The 19374-nt window shown below is 35.5% G+C and overlaps 2 protein-coding genes across 5 annotated transcripts in view; one reads left to right on the top strand and one right to left on the bottom strand.

Moving 5' to 3' along the window:
• Nucleotides 1-19043, top strand: part of chas (chascon) — an 80657-nt gene extending 61614 nt beyond the window's left edge. For all 4 annotated transcript variants that reach the window (XM_053753327.2, XM_053753326.2, XM_053753325.2 and 1 more), the window contains 6 exons: nucleotides 7495-7647; nucleotides 8065-8166; nucleotides 8378-8528; nucleotides 8928-9014; nucleotides 14105-15326; nucleotides 17378-19043. In XM_053753327.2, coding sequence (XP_053609302.1) covers nucleotides 7495-7647; nucleotides 8065-8166; nucleotides 8378-8528; nucleotides 8928-9014; nucleotides 14105-15326; nucleotides 17378-18557 — 2895 coding nt within the window. In that variant the 3' untranslated portion in view covers nucleotides 18558-19043. The remainder of the gene's footprint in view (nucleotides 1-7494; nucleotides 7648-8064; nucleotides 8167-8377; nucleotides 8529-8927; nucleotides 9015-14104; nucleotides 15327-17377) is intronic.
• LOC128674624 (N-terminal Xaa-Pro-Lys N-methyltransferase 1-like) lies at nucleotides 5628-7283 on the bottom strand. The gene has a single exon (XM_053753328.2). It carries the CDS (start codon nucleotides 7281-7283, stop codon nucleotides 6579-6581), a length of 705 nt encoding a protein of 234 aa, XP_053609303.1. The 3' UTR covers nucleotides 5628-6578.
• Nucleotides 19044-19374: the final 331 nt, after the last annotated feature.

Raw genomic sequence — 19374 nt, 5'->3', positions numbered from 1 at the left:
TTGAAACATGTCATAACAATACCCTTGGGCAATTCCCACCACTGATTTGTCGCCAATTTGTATCACTGCGCCACACATTTACGTCACGGATACAATCTAATTGTTATTTATAGATGTGTATCGTTTCTAACATGTTCCAACTTTTAATTGTTTGTACGTGTCTCAGTTGATGCAAATAAACTTCTTATCTATCTATCTATCTATCTATCATTAGAATGATTACTCTGTATCATTGACGAAAGAAAAGACCTTCCTAAAATAATATAAAAGGAAAGGAAACGTTTATCTAAAAGTAAAATAACTAAAGTTATTTCTACAAATCTTATGTCGAGTGTTGAAGCTAGAGCATCGTGTAGCTCTCAATCGAGTTTGTGATAAGCAGAATAAAGCAAAAAGTCTGCATCCGTAGAATGACTGTGAAGTTATTTCCAAGTTCTGTATCGCGTGTTCAATCTGAGGCAGATGTCGCGGGAAAGCAACGATCGGGAGATAACAGCTGTCGGGTTTATTGAGTTTCTAAACGCGCATTCTTAATTCGAAATTGTTTTCTTTTTTCTATATGGCCAGTATAGTGTTAATGACAATTTAGATGAAAGTGCGTTCTGTTATCATCAATTTTCATTATTTTCTTTTCTACGTAAACATATTTTAGACTGAGTGAGTACACTCAGTCGCCTACGTAAACTAATTTTCATTCAAATCTACAGTTTCCGAGCGATAGGAAATTTACGCAAATGTATATTCGAATATTTATCAAATTGTAGCTTGTGTAAGTGTGCAATGCATGTGAATGAAACGACTACGCGCGTGGGTTTATCGCTGGATAAACCTGACAGTATTCATTTGTAATAGGTCCTATTTTCTTAATGCCGTTGCCGAATGAGAATCTGATTCTATTCTAATATTTTGTAAGAATATGAAACAGAGTGTTTAATGAACATTATCCATTATTATTATTTACCCCAGCGCCAGCCATTTGTATTGATTTGTTGATCATGTAGATAGTTTTTTTAACTCTTACGATCTTAGTTTTGAAATGAAAAGTGTGACTTTTTGAAATTAAAATTTTTAATTGGGTATTTCAAATTAATTTATGATATAATAAAATAACCAAGTACCTAACCTCTGTCTTTAATTCCAAGTACTTAAATAGGAACACTCTAATAGTTTTAAAATGTGAAGTGATTTTTTATTGAGTTAATAAAATTTATTAATTAAATACTTAAATGTTATGACTGCTGAAATGAATTGACGATCATCGCGAACATTTATTGTCTTAAATTACTATAAAATATGCGATTACATTAATATAAGATAGCGTTAAACAGCGCCAGTAACCCCTACTAGTAATCGAGGAATTAAATTCAATAAAGTGTAAGGAGGCGTATCTAAGCAGAATCCTTATTCGAGCGGTGACTTATTTATGGCTGCAAGTTTTTCATTTAATTGCTGTCGAGTAAACGTGAAGCAAATGGCGTGACACATCACTAGGGTCCGTATCTGTGACAACACTTAATAAAATAATGCGTCCTGTGCACGGCACCATTGCTTTTTGCTAACAAATAAATCTTAGCGCGATAATACTTTATGGCAGCCAACGCATTTTAGATTGAATACCTGAGAATTTGAGTAATTTGTTTGATTTTTCTGTCAAATTGTAAAGTACTTTTATTTTGCCACCAGAAAACTAATTTTGATTTTTTCTGATATTGTCTTTTCCAATCGAATACCTATGTAGATTGTAGATATACTGAGGAAAAATGTAGATCTTGTAGGTTTCATATATATGTAATTCCTTAAGGAATCCAATCTATCTATAATCATCCGCCTACGATTATCACACTTTATGTGGGGTTAGATTTTATGCTGTGTATAAATATTCACAAAGAATGATGATTCAACGGCCGGTCACATAAATCTAAGTATAATAATAAACAAATCTTAGTAAAAATCCTTAGACTTGGTTTCAGATTTTACAATACTTCCAGTAGATTTACCTAAAGTATTTATTAATTACTAACTGCGCCCCGGGGCTTCGCACCGTAGGGAATTTAGAGATAAAAGTACCTTATGTTTTATTCCAAGATATATTCTACCCATGTACCAAATTTTATAACAATCCGTCCAGAAGATCTTGCGTGAAAGACTACATCCTCACAAATTATCGCATTTATAATATTAGTAGAATTATACATAAACAAACAGCTTCATCAAAACTTAGCAGGTTTTTTACAGAATGATTTTGGTAGGATTACTATTTTCAAATAATATCACGTCAATAAAAAAATCTGAATGTAAGTCAGTTGAGAAGCCAACTGAAGGTGATCCCGGCTCACTAAGTGGTTAGTCGTGTAGTCCCCCACTGGTCAGTTTATTGCGCCAACTTTTTGCTCCTATTTTATAAATGAGATTGCGAATTGCGAACTAATCTTAGAAATGTTTCGACTAGCGATGTTTACGACTTCCGAATAGTTCAACCAATATTCGTTTTATATCGGCAGCGCTACTTTTTATTTTATCATTAAATACATTTTTTAATATTTATTTTTTATCATTAACAAGCAAGGATTTTGCCGACAATAGAATTGTTTTCCAGATTTTTATTTAGCATGACTTTTCTGGTCGTTCCGAAATGCTAGTAGTTTAAATTTCATAGCTAATCTTGAATTGAACTTACGTGGTATGAAAAGCTACCCGTAAAGATCTTACTTCTGTCTGAATGAACCTCTTATATATATCATTTATTCAATAGGTCACCAAAAACATCTCAAAACTTCAAAACTTATTAGGTATTCCGTTTATTTTCATTAAACGTTTTATTTCCAATTAGAATTGGACATAACTTCGTATTTTATAGAAAATATCAAAATCGTGCCCCATGCATACTATCATAGATTTTATACAGTTACTTGTCAAGTAATATAACTTGGTACTATCATGAGCTATGAATAGCTGATCAGGGAAACTAAACTCGTAAAATCGAGGTTTCATATACTTATCATGGGAGAGTTATACGTAGAAACTAGTTTAATATTTTATGTTTACCACCAGTTCTAGCACTGGATATGTCCTATTGGGGTTCAAACATAAATATATTTATTAAGTTATTTACATATTTAGTTTTGTCTGAAAAAAATGTGTGGACTGTAATCGTGGAGAAAGCAAATCTATAGAATTTATTAGTCGGATATACACAAAAAAGATTTATTTAACCTAATTATAATAATATAAACATATATCCGACATCGCACCCGGAAGCAATATTAGTATATTAACCATCTTCTTGAATGTATTAGGAAGATATCGAACTAAAATTATGCCGTGGATACGAGGCAGATTTTCTAAAACGACCTATCCTATTCTTGCTTTTCCTTCTTTAATTAACTTCCTTCACAATAATAATGAATACTTAACATAACTAGTTATATATAAACTTACCTTTGCATTATCAAGTTAATATTAAATAGTTTAACCAAAAAATTCACAGAAAAGTGATAAGATCTCGGCCTTTCGGCACACTTATGCCATGACTTTACATATTATTCATTTTACGCCAAAATGTAGTTCAACAAGTGAACTCGGCTCATTTTTACTTCCAACGCAATCTCGTGATGACCGTTATAATTGTTGATAGTTACACTCACTTTTGAATGCTTTATATCAGAGTTATGAGATTAAAGTGAAAGTTGTATTTTTACCACATATTGACATATTAACATTGACATATTAATCATCTGTAATTTTCTAATAAATTCCACATAAAAAAACTATTGCGAACTGGCTAGAATAATCAGCGGCTCAAGACTCCGCACGCAGATAGGGCCCAGACAAGACGCCTAACAGCGGAAAATAGTCTTCGAGGGAAGTAAGAAGTTTAAAGTACTTATAAAAAAATATACTTTATATCTGGTATATTGTTTGCCTGAAAAAAAAAAGAAAGAATATAAGGACAAAAACTGATGCATCCTTGCACAAGATGCTAAACTTTGGTCAAGTAGGTAGAGTATTTTGCCAACGAAATATCTAACTTTCATTGGTTTAAGTGAAATTGCAATATTTTGCAAAAACGGGCCGTTTGCCACTTAATTGCGAAACTTTCTATGTTGGAAACCATTGGAACTAGAAGTACGTTTCTGCTATAAAATTTGCCGTGGCGACCCCGCACAAAACATGTGCTTTCTAGCTGACAGCAAATATATAGTGTGGCACGCGCATGTGTTATGTTATGACCCACATGCAATTATTTATTGCACTGGGCTCCGTGTGCTCAGACATTGCAATAGATAAAGAAAAGTTATATGGTCATTTCATTTATTGATACTAGGATTAGAAAAAAAATATGAACGTTCTAAGTTTGGGGTTGATCTTTTTGTATAATGTTTGTAACTTATTAACTAGCTGCATCGCGGGGCTCCACCGCCGTGGGATTACCGAGATAAAAAGTAGGCACTCTATATGTCTCAGGAATTGTAACTTCTTAAAGGTGAAATAATTTTGGAAATGAGTTCAGTAGTTCCGTAAATAACACACAAATTTATTTAAAATACTTCCTCTTTATAATATTAGAGAGGAGAGATTAGTATAGATATCATTAATATATTTCATAATTTCTGTGATATATCAACCCGTAATAAAAATATATGCGATGTAGGATCTGGTGTAGTATGGTAATCAAAATTCCTGTTCGTGAGGTTATTCAACTTAAAATCGTTAGCCCACCTTGTATCTCAAATTCTCGACCGACTACTTAAATCAGTGTAATAGAATTAAATATACTTAATGTGGCATTCATGCGAAATGCAAATCAAGCAACTACTTAATTCTATTTCTGTGAATATTATCTTTGAGACAAAGATTACTGTAATTCTTGAGTAATTTCATGATACCATGCTACCAAAATAAATTGAAAGAGTTTTGACAAGAATGTAGCATATTCGGTGACTTGGCGACAAAGTAAAGTTCACAATTATAATATATCGGCTATACACTATCAACTCGGACATTTGCCTACGCGAATGCATGAACATTGCGTAGTTTGTATGAGAGCTTTTATTTACCGCAATGAAAAACCAACAATGTATACAGAATGTGCAAATTTTAGCAAACTGCATCGCGATAATGTGTAGCCGGTATAACGTAGCGATATAGCGAAATGAAATGGTAAACATTTTAAAAACAATTCACGTCGATATAGCATTACGGAGCAATAGGTACACGTACCTACTTGGTCAATTCGAATATTGTATGCGAACACGATGCAATAGTTCGAATCCATGACATTTAAAATTCAGTTTGCGTCCGCCTTTTCCGTTTAGTTTGAGGTCAAACGTAATAAAGTTCTTTGAAGCTGTAACAAGTGCCTGTGTATTTGGCGTTGTTTAATAAATTAAATAGGTACCTATTTCATTTTTGCAGTACTACCAGTAATCAACTCATCTATGCTCCTAGGAACAGCATATATCGAAACTCTGTACTTACGTAGTCTTTCGGTGATATTTGAAAGTATTTTTTTTTTAATTTCAAAAATATTTAAAGACTAGATTCATGAAAGCTGGAATTAAATGTCCTAAATTCCTAACGTTAAACAATTTATCAACAACAGCAATAGGTACCACATCAAAAGAGAACTTAGTAACTCGTTGAAATATCTATGGAAGCAAAATTCAGAGTCAGACAATGTAAATTCTAGGGCAAATGAAAACTCTCAATTTGCGAATGTAACTGTATAGAAATTGCCGGGCGTCGATACCACAACTGAGACGGCCCTAATAACAGAGCCCCGTGCGATATCAATCGCTAACTGTTCTTTGATTGAACATCAGATCGACGAATAATTGTCAGCGATATGCCATTATTACTGAAGATAAATTTAATTGAAAGCTGGCTTTAAATTGATTGGCAAGAATAGAGAAACAGAACAAAGGTTACTATTTCACATATCCCTATATCTAATAAACCCTTTTAATACATTTTTGACTAAATACCTATATTAACTACATTATCGACGGAGCAAAGACGCGATAACTTTCTGCTATGATAATAATAGAAAACTAGTGCCACTTACACTTACATTATGTACGTCTGACGAACGCATATAGGTACTAAGGTAGAATTGACATGTTTTTAAAATGGTGGCTCCGCCGCAGAGCACGACATAAATATTTGTAAATGTTCTTATAGATTTTTTTTTATCAATATGTCTTAGGAGCAACCGAAGTGAAAGAAAAGACTGACCTAACAATACATGTGGTTATGGATGGGTTCACTCATGTAATAATTTCATAACGTTCCGCCAACAACGGTGAATTCACCCGCAAATGCTGTTCACGGCTTAGCGCAGGATCTGCTTTATTAAATGACACTATCACGAATTGCGCACACGATTCGCCACTCCATCAAAGATAAACATTCATTCTATATGAAATGACCTGCATTATTTTCGCCCGAGAACACGCAGAATGGTTCTAGTTGGTATATTACGATTACAAGTAACTAACTGAAATAACACTAAGGAAACATTTGGACAAAACAGACACGCAGAAAATTTGAATCATATAATTTACGATTTAGATTCAGCTTTATACAATTTCAATATTACTAGGTTCCATTGGAGCTAAAGCAAACATATGAACTGGATAAATATCATCTGGAAAACCGAGCTGAATGTCAGTTTTTAGGATCTTTAGACTAGCTTCTTCAATTATTTGCTTTATCAATTCGTATGGCCTCGTAATAGAGGAATCATTTTCATCGTAGTCCACTTCGTCTGTGGTCGTTATGTTTTCTTTAACAATTATGACGCCATCTCGGGTTAAAGCATCACTGCATCTTTCGAAAAAGTTGATCAAATCAAAATCATTCAAGTGCCCTAGAACCCACTGACACCAAATCACGTCGTACAATTTCTGTGGCTTGAAATCTTGAAGTCCAATTTTATACATTGTTCCGAGATGACTATTATTTTCGCCGATCAACATTTTGGCTGTGTCAATGAACTTCTCGTCTTGTTCTACTAGATCTACTTTATCGAATATAGGAATTAAAAGATTTTTACTGATTCTTCCTATACCAGCACCACAGTCGAGAGCGTGCTGACGACCAGGTGGATTTTTAGAAGTAAAAATATTCTGTAAAAATGCTTTTGAACCTTCGATGTCAATGTCCGAAATGTGGCCAAAACCACCAAGTACTCCGTCTATCGTTGCCGGTACATTAGCCCAGTAAGAGGCAGCTCTTTTGTAAAAACTACTTTCCGACATTTTTTGAGTGACATTAAATGTCATTCAAAGTTTTTATTATTCGTATGTATACAGAATAAAGACGTAAGTTTTACTGACAATCTCCCTAAATTGTGTAAAATGATGCTATTTTCACGAATAATTCTTATGCGAAATTTTAATATGAACTTTGGTTTATATTGCAATTAAATTGCATTAAGTTTATTTAAAAATAAAATGTGCATTTTTTTGTTAAATAAATTTGTGTTTGTCCCAGGCTCTCATATCAGCGGTGAATGAGACCCCCGAGGAGGACATCCGCGATGCTCTGAAGCAGCAGACTGAGCAGCAGCTGGCTCTGGTCTCCCGAGGCCCCCAGCTCGTGCGGGACACCGTCGCCTACCACACCACCATCGATACTGACGACACGGTACGATCATCCAAATAGTCAATAAAATTTTTCGTAGATAGTTCCATATTTTAAAAATTTTAATGTTCTGAAATTGCATCTGCAATATTCTCCGTATCTATTATTTCAGAATATTATAAGCGAGTCGTTCTCATAGTGATTGATATTTTGGGACTACTGTATAAAAATAGAACAAAACTATACATACAAAAATTCAATAATTTTGACAGTTAAGTTTTGTAATAAACTTAATTAAGTTTATTAATTAAGTTACAAAAAAATTCCATGTACCTACGTACGAGTATAATATTATACGTGTATGTTATATATTGTGAAATAAGTAAACATAATAATGAGGTTTTGACGAAGCATAATCAGTATATCATATATCTATTTCTGATATGGTCTGTCATGACTAAATGGATTTTTGTTCCTTAGGAGGAGCTGAGAGCGTTGCGACCAGATGGCACAATCGTGACTGAAACAAAGCACACCAAGGAGCAGGAACGTCTGTACGACGACGAACTTTCCAAGGACGAGGTCAGTATGTCAGATTATCTTCTGCTTATCCGACAGATAGGCTAGTTAGACATTTATTGGCGTATGGGTTTGCCGTAGAATAGGATCAATATGGACGCGTACTGCGGAGATTAAAGGGACAAATAGCCTTGGCAGCCAATAGGTAACACTAACTCACATAAGTAACTATCTTATCTATGTTATTCAGCGTAATATTCTTCTTCTGAAACAGGCAAAATCTCTGGCCAGTGACAAGAGCATAGTAGACGAAACTGGCGGCACAGAGCGGCGCAAGCGCGTGGACGTTGAACGCAGTACGGACCTGATGGCGGGTGGCGTGCGGGTCGCCACGCATCTGCACTCAAGGACACGCACAGAAGAAGGTTCGTCTGACCATTTTCATAGACAGGCTCATCATTATCTTAGTCACAAGTCCTCAGCTGGACATTGGCTTCTCCTAAAGATTTCCACAAAGACTTTAGTAATGTCATCTTGCGACTTTGACGATATAATCAGACCACTTATCTGGTTATGGCCGCAATTTTTAGAGACTTTCTACCTCAACAGCCAGCAGTTCTACGTGTTGTGTATATGTGTAATAATATTATTATGTACCGGCATGGCAGTGAGATAACCCAGGTGTAACACTAGTTTGGAAGGGAAGTTTATCCCTTTGTGGCGGTTGACCATGTCACCTACCATTCGCTGCAGCTGTTCAAATCAAGCTACATGAGATAAAAAGTCTTATTGGGCTTTATTTTAATTATCTTTTTCTTTTCCAGCCGAGAAAGAAGGCAAACCAAACATGGATGATGATTGGGATAGCTTATCTATTCGCATGCGACGACAGCGCCGCCTACGATTGAACGGTGAGAAAAGGAACCATTATTGTTCAACTCTGAAGATAGAGGGTGTTGATTTAACTATTCGTCAATAGATGGCGTTTTATTTTATAGCAGCTACTCAAACATAGATGGCAGTAGTATCGCCGACAGAAGCATGCTTTTTGGAATAGTTACCTTTCATATACATATATAGATGTCGCACTTAAATTTTAGTAAATTTTTTCTCGTTTCGAAAATTTTGAGCTATTTAATAATTGTGAATGTTAGTAATAATTAATAAAAAATAGCTTATACTTACCACCATCCAGAATAAAAATGTTGTCAACATATAGTCATAAAATTGTAACAACAAAACAAATTGCATATAGGTACCTAAGTACTTCATTAAAGATGAAACAGAATATTCTATATTTAACAAAAAGTTTCTTGTTAATTGCGCTCAACGTTCTCCGTCCATGCGTCGTCGGTTCAATGCAGCAATACGCAGAAATTGTATGAAGTTTTGTCAAAACCTAGCTACCTACTAATTCCATGGTCAAACACAACAATCGAACATGCGTCGTGGCAACGGAGCGCCACTGAACAATGAGGCAGGGCATGGAATTTTTTAGAAAAATATAATACATGCAAACTAAAAAATTTTTAATTATAACAAGCAATTTATAGCGAGCTTTTATACCTATTTTAGCTAAAAAAACATATAGGTATAAAAATAGAATCTTGTTGTAAGTAGTCGCACTTAAAAAAGAACATAGCACAGGATTAGACAATACTTCCAGTAATGATAGTATTTAATAGGTACCTACTTATTTATCGCAATAATGTTTGAATTGGCTATTTGACTGTGTAAAAAACAAAATGCAAAAGTACCTATCAGACACGATAATTAAATGCAAATGTAATTAATCAGTTTTATTAATTACGCAAATTACTTGTTTTGAATAAAGTATATTAGAAAAGTAAAGTATCTGATTTACTTGTTGGAAAGTAGTCATTAACGATTGCTACGAGGAGCTACGCCGTAGCCGACGAAATTACGTTAAGCAAATTATTTAAACGATGAAAAGTGAAACGAACGAGCTTGAATGCAACGCAACGAACTTTGAACGCAATTGTTTTGTTAGGTAAAGATATAATTTAAATATTGTGGCTCTTACTTCTATGAGTACTAAAATCCAATACCTAACTAAACCCTACTTCAACCACACTTTATGAGAACTTTCGTAGGAAAAACAAATCGGAAAATCCATTACCTAACAAAGTCAAAGCATAAATTATACAGAAATTTGACATTCACAGACACCTTTCACGTCAACATTATAATCGTGTAGTATTTCTCATAAAGCTTCAAATTACTGGCACAACAAGCTACTATATGTTTATAGTAGGTACATACTTACCGGCAAATACTCTGAATCTATAAGTAGCATGCTAATTTAATGCTTTTAAGATTAGGCCGCGATAACAAAGTGACCCTTATTTTATAAAACTGATACGTACCTATGTTCGATCTTGACGATCTACCTATATAACTTAATGGTTATAGGCCGGCAGCTAACTATTTTAATTTTAGTGTCGTCTGGTCGGCAATCGTTCAGTTTTGTATTTGTTTGTAATGTTTAGATACAGTGCTTACTAAAACAAGTTTTAAAATAGTTACAAGTAAATCGAAAAAAAAAATTTCAAAACAATAAAGTAAGTAAGGTACGAGCGAATGGAGTACTACCGACTGCTACGCACCAACGTTATAAATCGACAATTTTTTCTGATGTTGTGATTGTTCTCTTATCGACAGGTGGTAGTAGGATCTTTGTCGTTGCTTAGTAATAAGAGATTACATTAACATTGGACATCAATAAGCACCTCCTGAAGATTTATATAGTCAATAAATGCGCCAAATTAGTCCAGTAGGTTTTGAGTTCAATGTTTTGTCGTTATATTGATTTATGGCATAAATAAGTTGTTTAAAATCTCTTTATATTACTTAGTATAAAAACATCACATAAGCCAAATTATAGTTATTAAGAATCCATATTTGAAAACCAAAATGATTGTATACCTACCTACTATTACATATATATTATTAAACAACGTATTAAATTCAACAATAATTGACATACACATACAATCATTATCTTGTTAGTATCGTCGCGATACTATAGTGGTATCAATATCCCACACTTCACTGATATGCCGAGATAATTCCAAAGACAAAGGAATTCAAGGAGTTATTGATAGATAGATGCGATATTATTCCCACAGAATTTAGAATACTGTTAATAATCTAAGATTGTTCTTTACGATTATATTCTCTAAACATCTCAAACCTATACACTATACATAAATAAATGGATAATTTAATATTAAACATATTAATAAATACAAGGTATGTTGTACGTGACCATAGATAGTCGGTCTGCCCACGGCGCCCGTTCAAAACGTGTGACATGTCTGTTCATCTATGGTAACTAGTATCACGAAGTAATTAATTGGTTTAAACATTCGCATAAATTGTAGTTTTTGTATCATTATAGGTTCGTTGTAGTAATTGGTTGGATAAAATCATAGATTTTATCCAATTTATTTTTGTAGCCGATGTGGACTGTATTTCCCAATTTTGAATCTCACGTAGATACATATGTAGAAGAAGGCCATTTTGTTTATATTAACCATCATCTTAATCTTTACGAAAATAAAAAGTAACTCAAATGAAATTCAGGTCAAATTAAAATATGATTTTTTTTAACCGATTAACTTGAAATCTTAGGATGCCTGAAAATGCAGCAGATTAATAGGTAATTTTCTTACAAATAGGTATATTGTCACCAGATGTCGGTAGGTAATCGTTAAAGTCAAATTTAACTAGGCGACTTGAATAAAATCTGACACCACTTTTAGCAATAACAAACACAAAGAAGAATAGATTATTTCTTGTCGTTGCGTGATCCTGTTTTCATTTGCGGGCAGTCTTCTTTGGTAAGATTCTGTTGGGTAGGTACTTATCAGTTGTCGAGGCTTTATTTATATTCTTTACTCACCTCTTACATACACATTTACTTCGCATTATAGGTTGATTCTATCCTAGGGCGGTAACCACACGCCTCAGACGTAACAGATACGTGTACCTAAGTAGTTATTATTTGTAATATGGTGTTTATTCCACTGAGGCGTTAAGATTTTTATTTTTCAAGCAAAACAAGTCCATTTTGCGAGGCATATATTGTTTTCTAAAAGATGAATGACAACTCTTTAAGTCTCAGCCAGTGTACCGTGGCATTTTAATTGCAATACACGTAATGTGGCCATTTTTGGCAATGCTACATATTCCGGCCTTGCTCAGTCATTGTTGCAGCTGATTGATTGTCATTTCAGGCCAAGATAAATTGTTTACTGTCCTTCCTTATTCAAGAAAAGACGACTTAGTCATTATTTGAATAAATAATAAATCAATCAGTCTATTCATACTTTGTAATAATAAATTACAGCTGAAAAACTTTAAATCGGAAGGTAAGGTCTTACAATTTGAACACAAAATGACCATATTTTTTCTCACTGTATTTCTCTCATGGAGGATTACGTAGTTAATTACTTCCCCGTCCTTTCTGATAAGATATCAAATTTACAAGATGGCCGTAAACCTATATACCATTTGATAAGAAATAAATAAGTATCAAAATCAAAGTAAATTGCATCTGAGCTTGCTTTTTACCACAAGGAAATACCATCAATATTCATCAAAAACTAAAGATTGGCTTAATGTTTAACGATAGTACGTGACCGGCATTATGTTGTGACATATTTAATCTGTTATTCACAAAAAAAGTTCAAATAGTATGTTTTGTTACTATCGCACTTAACAATAATTGACATTGACCGAACGAGACATAACTTTATAAAAGATGTTTAGGTGAAATTAATTGTAGGTATCTGCCCCGACTGTACACTCGTAGGAAATAAACTGAAAATCAAATCAATGAAGTTTCATGCAGTATTCTCAATATACAATCTAAGTAATATAGGTGTAGTTGAGGTTTAGCCCTAGTTGGTATAAAATAAAGTAGATATAGTTACATAGTTTATCTCACACTTATCTCGTTAAATAAGAATATCTTGACCTTCATCGCTATTTTGTTTACTTATTTATTTATGGAGATAAATAACATTGTGCGTGAGGAAGAGTTAAGATGTTCGCAAAGAAAGTGAATTTATAAAACAGTTTCGAATCAAGTTTCTCTTTTGGTTTTAACAGACTTCAAAAAAGGCGGAGGTTCTCAATTCGTCGCAAACTTTTTTTTTTATAAAAGACCAAATTAAATTCGTAAGTGGCACGTAAAAGGAGAATCAAAGTGGGCAATTTAAGTAGCCATGTTCATCTGCCGGCCCGATATGGACAGTCATTGGGCCTACGCTACGGCCGCCGACCGCCGAAGTCGGTGGTAGCTTGCTGCCACGCGTGCCTCACACAAGTTTGAGTTTATTTTGGTTACATAATATACTTATTTAATTTACAATATAAAAAAAATAGGTTAACCTTGTGAGATTTATTTCTATATTTAATATTGTGGCGTCTATTCACATATTATTACACTCATACAAACATAGTATAAGTAACTGGAATTTTAATGAAAACTTGTGACTTACCTAACACCCGAAACCAATATATGTCACCATAAATCGTATTTCATTGTAATTTATATTATTTTACAAGCCCATAACGGTATTATAGCTCATAAGTTTTTAAAAAGCCCTTGGTCTATTCCGTTACTCAGTATTAATTAATTACTTAATTGATATTTATTTATTACTTTAGCAGTTAATGACAATGTGACATAAACAGCATCGTGCTATCGTGGAGTAACTGTGACCTAGAAATTATAATACCGTAAATAATTTGCCAAAGCACTGTCACACAAGTTGTTAAGTAAAGATGTCTCGAGTGTTTACACCTTACTGACCTTCAATGGTTTGGCAAATTTATTGACTGAACGGTTACGCCATAGCATGTGTGCGAGCGACCGCGGTGATGCGGCCACTTCACGCACAGACGCCGGCTGCGCGACCGTATCGTGTTGTCCTGCTATCGTAAACGTTAAATACGCGTTCTTTGCTTCCAGATCACGACAAAGATTACGCCAAACGCCCTCTGGACTTCGATGTAGAAGAAGAAACGCGCAAAAAAGAAACTTCGAAGTGGCTGGAGAGCCACTTTGGTAGCGAATCAAGATCCTCTCATGATTCAATCGCCGAAGAAATTGGACGACGTCCTGAACCAACTTTCTACAAGAACAAAAGCGCTGAAGACGAAGGTTACTACGGGAAGACTTCATCTGTACCACAACCCCCAGTGTACGCTGATCGGGCACTTCGAAAGACCAAATCTTCAACACCTTCCGATGAACGAACTGCTGCTCCAGTGAATAGAACAGGCGGCTATTTTAAAGGAGTTGCCGATTGGTCCCAAAGACGTGCAAGTAAGCCCAGGATGCCAGAGCCACGTAGCTCTTCCCCCTCGCCACCAACTGTTCGCTCGCCATATGCTAGTGACGATCGACTAAATGGCTCCTCTCCGAGACATGTGTACGGGAAGCGTGATTCGCCTCAGGGAAGGTCATCGCCGATCACACGTCGACCTCCTCCCTCGCGCGACGACTCCGCCTACGTATCCTCATCCACAATGCACAGTCCACCACGTGGTTCGCCATTCCGTCCTCTTGAAACAGATCGTACATTCCGGGAACCGTCAGTGGAAGATGATTACAGGCCTGTGGCACCAGAAAGAAAAAGACATTCAAAACAGAGACTCTCTGAAGAGAATAGATATGACAGTGGTTACAGAAGTTCATCTAGGAATGAAAATTCAGGAAGGTCCAGAGACAGTCGAGAGGAAGGTGCTGTAGAGCCTCCACCTGATTATTCTCCCCCAAGGGACCGGAGAGGAAGTTCTGATAGAGATAGAACCCCGCCGCGGCGTCGGGACCGGGATGAACGTAAACAGAATCAGAAGACGCGTTTTGCGGATAACAGTCGGCGCCCATCTCCTATTCGGAAATCAGTGGGGTCAGCGATAGGGAACTCAATAAGGAAGTTAGTTGGGAAGATTCGCTCGGCATCAGCAGAGCGCCGCGCGCGGTGGCGAAACTCGCGGTCGCCGTCGCCTGCAGAGCACTCGTCGCGCACATACAAGCAGTACGGCGGCGAGCTGGCGCCGCCGGTGGCCCCTACCCACCGCTACTACCTCGGGGAGGACCCTTTCGCGCCCAGCATCTACGGCCGCGAGCACAAGTACGAGGGCAGTCCGCGACGCGCAGCTGCTTTGGACGCGCGTGACAGAGAACGGTGAGTCCACTCACATTTAATTAACCTATAATTGCACATTATAGTCTCCCATTTTCTAATAATATTAGATTAGAAACAAAGCAATGATATTACTTTTAATCTTTAATTAAATATAATTTTTTATGATTAATGTAAAAAAGTATGAAAAGTAGGTACCAGCTCTCAGTGTACTACATAATCGTAATCTGCCAAGAAACAAGACAATACTTACCGTAACAAGAATAGCAAACATTGAGTACCTATATGTTCTTTGTGAACTGTATCAACATATAGTAGCTTGGATTGTTGATGAGGTAGTGTGTCCTTATAAAGCACTGCTAAGGTGAACAGCTAAGCCATATTAATTTTCGATATACTTAGGCAATTAACTAATATAACGATGATTGTAAGTAACAAAAATATAATCTGTTTTTACAATTTTTTCGATCTTCGCCTACGAAAATTAGCATGCTTATCTACACCTAACGAATTTTTATATATTAAAAATTCGTATTATACCTGTTTGCAATTATCATAATATTATGGTCGCATGGACTCACGCCATCATAATAAATACGCCTATAAAAGTACATCTGTATAATAATATTATATATATATATATATATATTTCCCTCCGAACAGTAGTTTTTGAGTTTATCAAACTAAAACTAACTCAAAAACGCTAAACTAAAAAACAAAGTCCTCTGCCGCGTCTATACGCGACTTTGTTTTTTAATACGTAAGGTTGAGGATATAAGAAAAATACTTTTTATAATAAAGAAGTCATTTATACGAATTAACGCACTGCATCATTATGCAACAAAAAACAAAAGGGGTGAGCTAAATAAAACCGTTTAAAAACATACAAGGATCTGCTAAGCTGTGTGAATGGCATAATTTATTTTAAAACTATTTGTCATTCAATTTACACAATCATTAAGGTCTAATAAGAATTCAGAAGTTTGATGCAGTGATCCTTAAAAGTAGCTAAGAGAAAGTTAGTTCCGTTCCGCATTAGTTGTTTATACTGAGATAATAACGTTATACAAGAACAGCGTTATTTTAATTAGGCGAAAAGGTCCAGAAAACAGCGTTTTAGTATATAATATAATTACCTATATAAAGACGAAAAGGTCCAGAAAAAATAATAAAAATTTTACTGGAGAACTTGCCCATGCTAATATTATGAAGAGAAAAAATACATATTTTTGTTTGTTATGAATAAATTTCAGAAAAGATTTTATGAAATTTGGCACAGAGATAGATGAAACCTTCTGGAGTGACATAGGCTACTTTTTTTTATTATAGTTTTACCCGAGCAAAGCCGGGGCTGGCCGCTAGTCTTAAAATAACGTATCAGTAATTGTAATAATAAACTTTCAGCACATTATTCCCTTGATTTGAGAGACTTTTTCAATCACTGTAACTGTAATGTACTGTACTGTAGTAACTGTAGTAACTGCAATGATTACTGTTTGTTTCTCAGCTAGAGTCGAAGTTTAGGTATTTATTTATGAGATTGAAGACATAGTTTTAAAACAAGTCACAAACACAACGTTCCGGCATATTTTGCCTTTTCCATCGACTAGTGTCCATGAGCACCATATAGGGAACATAAATTTTATTCGCAACAGAACCCTTATTTAGTGAATGAGTCATGGCAGGTTGAAACAGTTGTTTTATAAGACGTATCGGCAATGACATTGTGAGTCATTGCAAGGAAATGTTCAGCAGAAGGTGTTCTACGGACTAATTATAATGGCCAGCTATGTAAATTAGTGTTATACTTTGCAATAAGATCTATTGAACTCCTACACAACTAGACACCTGTTATTATTTCCTAGATAAATAAATCAGGTACTGCGCAGTGAGATAGCAATTATAAAAAACTGTAACTGTTTGTTTCTTGTAAACAATGCCGCTTCGTGAGTGGGACGAGATCCCTATTCAATCTAAAAGACGGCAACTTTTTGCGATTACAAAAATGATAAAATTACGACATGTGGGCGTCACTTGTTTTGTCATTACAAAATTGTATAAAGACTTTTGTTGATATTGATTTCCAATTTCAGAGGTCAGTTCTCAAGCACATTGGGTCGATTCAGTCACTCCACCAGTAGACTGAACCCGAACAGCGAGCCTGAAGAGGACTACACACGCAGCGCGCAAACTCTGCCGCGCAAGCTCCACGATAGGAAAGAAAAAGTCGCTGAGAAACCAAGTTCCAACAAATATTGGCACCGGTTAACCCCCAACAAACGATCCAGCAGTGCAATCAACATTTCTAATAACGTATCTACTTCGCCTGAAGGCAAAATAAACGGATACCCACCTGGTCCCGCTAAACCAGCGCGGACGTATAAAGCGCTCAACAGAAGCAAGAGTTTTGCTATGGGAGCCCCTGAGCAGGAGACTCACCCACGTTACGTCTCGAGCATGAATCGAAATTACTCTACAATGTACAAATCAAACCCTCACTTGAGTCGGTTGGACGAAACACCAGAACAACTAAAGAGTCCGGGGATCGTGTCTATTATAAACCGCAGTCAGCGCGATCTGGCTGATGCTGTTTCTCGAGAAACGGAGCGGAGGCGAGACGGTCTATTCGGAGCTCGGTATGGTAAAACTACACCGATAAGCAACGGCCACTCAAACGGATACGGAAAATCGTACGACGAAACAGATAAGAAGAAGATATTCCTTAAAGGTCTGCGAGAACGCGCTCCTGATTTATATCAAACACTGCATGCGGATGATGAGTCAGATGGCAGTAGGTTATCTTCACGGTACGGTACTCCGTCGCCTCATTACAAAGATCGTATATCAGAAGAAAGGAAAGTACCACTATATAAGACAGAATCACTGAATAGAGAGTCGAGTCCTTTTGTATCTCGATTGGAAACAAGGTTAAAATCACCATCCCTTAGACGAGGAAGCAACAGCAGCGACAATTTTTCAGAGACATATAGATACCAGACTCGTTCAGGTGATCCCGAACGCCCAAGTGTTACTGACACAGTGGAAACTGTTAGTAAGAAAATAGTCCCGACAAGAGATGGCCGCGGAAAAGAAATAATTGAGTCTAGAGAAATAAACTCTGTGACTAAGAGTAGAGGCTACAAGGAACCGGTCTCTAATGTAAAGTATATTGAGAATGGTATACGCTCGCCTTTGGGATATGAAACTAAAAATGGTTACACCGAGCGAAGGAGTAGTAATTATAAAGTGATGGAAAAAATTAGAGATTATTAGAGAGACTCGAATTATTACAGGAAATAACGTCTTCCTTGCTTATTCTATGAATTGGAAAAGAAGAGGTGTGATGAGGACCTTATTATAAAATATATGCCATATTTCGTAAACTTTATAAAGCAGAGTCAAATTTAGACTGATTCTCTTATTTTATGTATTAAACTTATGAATTAGTTAACTGTAATAAATAATACATACGTATATTGCAATTAAATAAATGTTATTCATAAGACGCTTTATAATCATGTAAAAAGTCATATTATAGCCTTACTAATTTAATGCTAATAGACACTGATCTGATTCCGTCCAATCTAATAAATAATTTAAGTACTTACTAAGTAGTTGAAGCATACCTACTTATTGACTTTTCAAATTGTGAATAGTTTTACGAATCCGAATACGACGTACTTACACGTAAGACATTAATTTTTGAGAACATTTGTAATAAAGCTATATCAATAAAATAATGTGTTAATTTCCACTAAATCCGTTGGTTTTATTAATTTTTTAGGCTGGTACTAAGCGCATACATCCTTTCTTTAGTATAGCTATGGCACAATAAAAAGCTAAGTGGTAAAAAATAAAATAGCTAGTTTGAAAGAAAGCCAGCAGCAGATATTAGAGAGATACTACAGACCTATCATAAGTTCTACCATAATAACTACATATATTATGTAACGGGACTAAGCATAAACCTTTTTTTTACCGCTGCACTAGTTTATATAAAGTAGTAAATACTCCGGTCTGGCTGCAACCACGGCGACTGCAAGGTTGTAGAAACGACAGCTACATTAATTAGAAAAGGTTCGTTCGTGCT

The sequence above is a fragment of the Plodia interpunctella genome, chromosome 13, assembly GCF_027563975.2.
Source record: "Plodia interpunctella isolate USDA-ARS_2022_Savannah chromosome 13, ilPloInte3.2, whole genome shotgun sequence".
NCBI classification, from domain to species: Eukaryota; Metazoa; Arthropoda; class Insecta; order Lepidoptera; family Pyralidae; genus Plodia; species Plodia interpunctella.
The sequence above is the reverse complement of the archived record's forward strand: the minus strand, read 5'-3'. Positions and strand labels throughout refer to the sequence as shown.